Source organism: Panthera tigris, chromosome D2, assembly GCF_018350195.1.
Source record: "Panthera tigris isolate Pti1 chromosome D2, P.tigris_Pti1_mat1.1, whole genome shotgun sequence".
NCBI lineage: Eukaryota > Metazoa > Chordata > Mammalia > Carnivora > Felidae > Panthera > Panthera tigris.
In genome coordinates this window covers 17,403,129-17,409,128 of record NC_056670.1, presented here as the reverse complement: position 1 = coordinate 17,409,128, position 6,000 = coordinate 17,403,129, and the positions used below count along the sequence as shown (strand labels likewise).

The window sequence follows — 6,000 nt, the reverse complement described above, 5'->3', positions numbered from 1 at the left end:
ACCCATTCTCTCTCTCTCTCTCTCTCTCTCTCTGTCAAAAATTAAAAAAAAAATTAACTTTTTTTAAAAAAAATGGAAACCCTCCTCTCCTGCAGTAGTGAACAAAGATAACTCTGGTTGCCGTTGGAGGATTTGGCTGCTTCAGTCCAACAGTTCAGGAAAGGATCAGAAGGGGCAGATGGATGATATTGGAGAAAACGCTCGTGTGAGTTCCCAGAGCACAATATTTCTCTTTGCGATTTTTGAGTGTTCCGCAGCAAAGCTGCCAAAAATATGAAAAGTATAAATAGAGAAGAGTGGGAAGGAGAAATGGGGACCTGTCACATTGGCAGAGAAAATAGGGAACTGAGAATTTTCCAGAGATGCAAAGTCACAGGGGGTTAACATTTACTTAGAAATGAACTCGCAGGCACAAGCTTTAGAATGAGATTAAGGCAAGAAAGACAAATTAGGGAATAGATTAAAAAAAAAATGTCAATTTCAAGTCTCTCTCGTGAGGAAAGTACAGATCGGAGAAGACAGGAGAAACTAGGATAGACTGACTGCCGATCATGTCTTTACTGATTAGGCTACGTACCTTCTTTCTTTTTTTAATGTTTATTTATTTTTGAGAGAGAGAGAGACAGATTGTAAGTGGGGGAAGGGGCAGAGAGAGAGGGAGACACAGAATCGGAAGCAGGCCCCAGGCTCTGAGCTGTCAGCACAGAGCCCAATACAGGGCTCGAACTCACGAGCTGTGAGATCATGACCTGAGCCGAAGTGAGATGCTCTCCATTAGCATCTGGGGTCTTTCCTGCAGCTCCTGGCTTTGATAGGATGCATCATTACCACAGCCTATGATTCCAAGCCCACTCTGTGGGGTCTTGGCTGTTCCCTATTGACTCTTGGGAGGAGAGCAGGTAGCGGGGTCTTTATCCTTCTTTGCCACCTAACCCCTTCAGCATCCCCAACATCAGCACCCCAGGAGGCACACGTTCAGGTTCATTTCTTTACCAAAGGCCTGGCAATACTTGCAGAAGGGAATTATAATGGAGATAAGGAGCGGTTCAACTCCTGGCTCAGCTAGAGTTCCTCAGCTTTCTTTGAACTATAAACCAAGGTATTTGGGAGCCAGGAATGATGTGGTGCCTGGGATTTGCTTTAAAATATATTCCAGGAGCGCCTGGGTGGCTCAATCGGTGAAGCGTCTGACTCTTGATCTCAGCTCACCTCACGATCTCGCGGTTCGTGAGCTCAAGCCCCACATGGGGCTCTGCACTGACGGTGCCGAATCTACTTGAGATTCTGTCTCCCTCTCTCTCTGCCCCTCCCTGCTTGCTCTCTCTCTCAAAATAAGTAAATAAACTTAAAATATGTATTTTAGACACTCCCCCCTCCCCTTGTTCGTGGACAGGCTCGGGAAGGCTTGTGCTCTCCACCCTTTTTCTGCATGTTTGCAAAATTTCATAGTAAGAGTAAACGAACGAAAACCAAATGATGAGGTTTTCATTCCCTACAGCCACAGAAACATAATAGGGCCACAGAGTGCACTCCTCATAATTGCTCCTCTGGCAATTTATTCTGATTTTCTGGACTGACTCCAGCTCTCATCCTCTGTCACATTCTCTGAGTATTGGCAGGAAGTATTTCCTTCGCGAAGCCTTGCCAGGCCCGATGGTAGGGAATAGATTGTTGCAGATTCCATACCCACATGTTTAAAACGTGGCCAGTTTCCTGTCTGGAGTGACTTGAACACAAGACTGTCTCTGTAAGGCATTGTCTTCCACTGTTCCACCCCCTTTTTAGGACTATTAAGGGTTAATGGCATCTCCAACAGCAGCCGAGGCCTGGTTTCTTAAAGCAAGGCTGCAGGAAGCAAAGACTTGCAGGGTGAAGAGTGTGAAGCGTGATTTGTGGTTTGAGTTGTCACAGATTCAAGGAGAAAAAAAAGAAAAATGAAGCATCATTTGACCATGGCATTCACACGAAAGGGTGGGGGGGGGGGCAGCAGTGGGAGAAAGCACAAAGGAAGAAGAAAGAAAACCTCAAAAGAAATTTTGGGGATGGGTGGCGGGGAGGAGGAGAGAGAAAGTCTCAGAAACTGCGGGGAGGTGCGGCGATTGCACCAATACTGGCCACAAACACACACATTTGCCAATTCCTGGCTTAGATTAGAAAAAAATACGCATGCACTACTTGTCGGCTGTGTTTTGTCAGCAGGTAGCGACAAAATCTCGAGGTTTTAAGAACCTTGACGACCCAAAGTTGTTCTCCGAAGCTGCCCACCCTGGACCTGAGCCCGAAGTGGAGCAGGTTGCTGCCCAGAGGACCTAAGGCTGTGCCCAGCTGCCCACCTTCCTCCCGGCAGTTCCCAGGATCGGAGCCCACGGGAGGAGAAGCTACGCTCGCCTGCGACTGCCGGGGCTAAGGGCGGTGGCCCAGTCTCCCACCGAGGCCTCAGCGCCCAGGCGGCGGCGGCGGCGGCGGCGGCGCACGGGGACCGGAGGAGTGACATGGCGATGTGCCCAACTCTGGGAGACCGGCCTCAGAACCAAGGGGCCAGCATCCGGCCACGGCTATGCTCTCCGCGGAACAATCTCAGGGAGAAGACACGGGCTGCGAGCCGATTTTCCAGTGGAAAGGGTGGGGTGGGGAGGGAGCGCCCCTGACCCTTCCCGCCGGTCCCCTCCCGGGCTCACCCCGCCTGGCCCGGAGCTGGGCTACCCGGAGGAAGCGTGCGCGGGGCCGCAGTGCCGCCCTCCGACGCAAGGGGGCAGCACCACCCGCCGAAGCAGCGGCGGCCGTCCGCGCGCCGCTCTTGGCGGCCGCAGGCGGAGGCGGACCCGCGGCGTCCTCGCTCATTGGCCACGGCGCGGGCGCTGCCATGTTGGCGGAAGCGGTGCCTCTGTGCCTTGGAAACTGGCCGTGGCTGCGGCCGCAGCGTCCGAGCGCGCAGCCTCCTGCTTCTCCTCGCTCGAGTCTCGGCGCCGAGAGGCGGCGGCCGGCGGGATGGAGAAAAGTAGGATGAACCTGCCCAAGGGGCCGGACACGCTCTGCTTCGACAAGGACGAGTTCATGAAGGTGCGCGCCGGGGGCTCCGCTCCCTGGAGCAGGGCCGTGGGTGGTCTGCCCTCCTTTGCCCTCCGGGGCCTCTCCTCGGGCCTCTCCTGCGCGCTTCCCGGGCCGCGCCCGCCGCGGACGGGCCCTCGGCGCGGGGACCTCGCTGCGCTTCGCAGTGAGTCTCTTGGCCTCGGGTTTGGTAGGTGCAGCGTGGAGACAGCACTTCTGTGAAATCGCGCATATGGAGTGAAAAGGCCTGAAAGTTTTGAGCTAAACGTAAACGCCCCTGTTAGGACCCGACTCTGTTACCGCGCGGGGTGCGGTCAGATTGCCGGCCCCCTTGTCTGACAGCAGCTTGTTGCCAGTGCCTTGCCCCTAGAAGCTCGGTGAGCGTGTCTTGAAAACGTCTCTAAGCGTACGTGCTCACCCAGGGATCGGGTCGGGTAAAAAAGGCCCTTAATCTAAAGTTTTTGCCTGACATTCGTCTACAGCTCCTGGAATGAGAGATATAAAGACTGTACTGTCCTTACTTCTGTTTCAGGGCTACAGAGCGGACCATTGTCCTTTTCTAAAGTTGCCCTATTTCTCTTCCTAAGGTGAACTTGAAACTTGTCTGCGGATAATTGAAGGACATAAACGTACTGATTAGAGATCTAAACTGAGAACGTTTTACTGACGATAAAGGTTCATCAAAGCACAGCCTTGAAAATGTCCAAGATTTGAATCAGAGCCAGGAGGAACTTTGCATACCCAGTTTGTGTATCCCTCTGGGTCTGTACTTAAACTATCAAAAAAAAAATATGTGTACTGTTTAAGGACTGGGATTTTTGACACCACTTAGTAGCTGGCTTCGGTGTTAAAAAGTTAAAAGTTTTGGTTCTGTAGGCACCTAAAATTTTGAAAGAGTGAATTTAAGTGTCTTATTTTTTGGTGGCTTCAACTCCCAATATGTTTTTTTTTTTCCTTTTCAAGGTTAACCGGCTTTTGATATTTGCATTCAGATCATATCTCCCAAACTCTGGCCTTAAAAAGCATTTCTATCTGGATCCTCTGTATTGTGGCCATTGTTGTTTTTAATACGTAGGGCTGTCTAGACCGAGGAAGAAGGTACTCTTGTTCTTGTACAGTGGTGTTTCTAAACCACTGTAATAAAAGGTGTAACTCGAATGGAATGTCTAAACTTTTTTTTGATGTTTATTTATTTTTAAGAGAGAGAGAGAAGGAGATAGAGCATGAACAGAGGAGGGGCAGAGACAGAGGGAGACACAGAATCTGAAGCTGGCTCCAGACCCTGAACTGTCAGCACAGAGCCTGATGCAGGGCTTGAACCCACGAACTGTGAGATCATGACCTGAGCCAAAGTCGGACGCTTAACCGACTGAGCCACCCAGGTGCCCCTCGAATGGAACGTCTAAAAGAGAGTACAAAGTGAATTCACTGATCCGGAAGCCCTTTGCTAACTAAGGATACATGATGAGGAGAGATCACAGGAGCATTTTCTCAGACTTCCCTAGCCCCGCCATGTTTCTCACTGTGAGCTGACAAAATGCTTTTGGTCAAAGCAGGTTCAGAAAATAGAACTCTCAGAATAGAAGTCCTAAAGTAGCGCTTCGAGGTAGGGAGAGAGCACACTGGCCAAGTGGCTGGAATCCCAGCGGCTCCGTGTTCTTTCACGGCTCTGAAACTTCCGAACATGCCACACAATCTGTAGGGCTAATTAACGTGACCACTTCGTTGGTAGAAGGAAAATACACGGAACAGCTGTTCTGTGTATTTTGCTATTGATTTTCTGGGTGGGACCTGGAGATAAAGGTTACCTGCAGCGTGGGTTTCCTTCAGAGGGACTTTTTAGAAGTTACAGTTCCGTGGCAGAAAGGATGGGTGGAGAGCTTGCCGTCGGGGTTCTGTTTCTACATGTTTTGTAACTGGAGAGGTTTTGTGCCCGAGGGAGAGGGAGAGAAAATCGTATTTTCACTGGGGGAGCGGAGGTAACTTGCAATCCGGTCTGTTGACTAGAAATGGGCCCTCAGTCGGTCACACGCGAGGTGGACCTCCTTGGGCAGTGGTAGCAGTTGCTCATCGGTCAGCAGACACTCACTGATCACCTGCTGGGTGCCAGCCAGCAATTTGGACGTGGTGGTACAAAGCCAGGGAATACACGGCATTGGCTCTTGAGCGTGGTGGTAGGACGAACGTGTGTGCCCAGAATCCACCCTTAGTCCAGAGAGGCCGGGGCCTGGAAGAGTGGCCAGGAATGAGACCAGCAAGGAGGCCAGGTGCATGGGGTGGGGCTGCAAGTTGTACCTTGAAGGCTGCAGCCAGGGGTCTAAGTGGAGACAGTACCCATCGTGGAGTTACGGTCAGGTTTAAAGCGGGAAGTTTCATGGTCCCGCCTGTTGCGTTGGAGCTGAGTGGCGGCAGGAGACTACTTACAAAGTTATTTCAGTGGTTTTTATGAGACCTAAGGAGAAACACAGAGGAGGGGAAAGGTTTGTGAAAGACGTAGGTGGTCAACACACAGGAGCGGCAGATCCGGAAGGGCCACTTGGGGCCGAGGGGGTGGCAACATCATTCTTTGTGACCTTAAAAATACCAAGATCCTTAGGCCTGACAGCCAACTCATAGACGAATAGGACGTAAGGTGTTGGCAGTAGGGAGAGAAAGTGGCAATGCCGACCAAGGTAAGTTAGACCTTGCGTGGGTGTGCTGTTGACGTCATGGCCCTCTCCTTCCATCCCGATGTATGACCTCATCTCCAGTTTGACAGAAAAAATAGCGGCCATCAAATGGGAACTCCTCCGTCTTGCTGATAACAAGCCCATCCTTGTGTTTGTTCCCTTCCTTCCCCTCCTTCCCTGGTCTGTGGAGGGGCTCTCCTCCCTCCTCCAGGTAGCTTTTCACCCACGCCTGGAGCCCGTGCCCTCTTGCTTCCTCAGCACCCTGTTCGTACCCTCTCCTGCA

General features: G+C 51.5%; 1 protein-coding gene across 4 annotated transcripts in view; it reads left to right on the top strand.

Moving 5' to 3' along the window:
- The first annotated feature begins 2,867 nt into the window (after positions 1-2,867).
- The window catches only part of COG2 (component of oligomeric golgi complex 2), a 54,728-nt gene continuing 51,595 nt past the window's right edge, over positions 2,868-6,000 (top strand). For all 4 annotated transcript variants that reach the window (XM_042960137.1, XM_042960136.1, XM_042960140.1 and 1 more), the window contains exon 1: positions 2,868-3,060. In XM_042960137.1, coding sequence (XP_042816071.1) covers positions 2,989-3,060 — 72 coding nt within the window. In that variant the 5' untranslated portion in view covers positions 2,868-2,988. The remainder of the gene's footprint in view (positions 3,061-6,000) is intronic.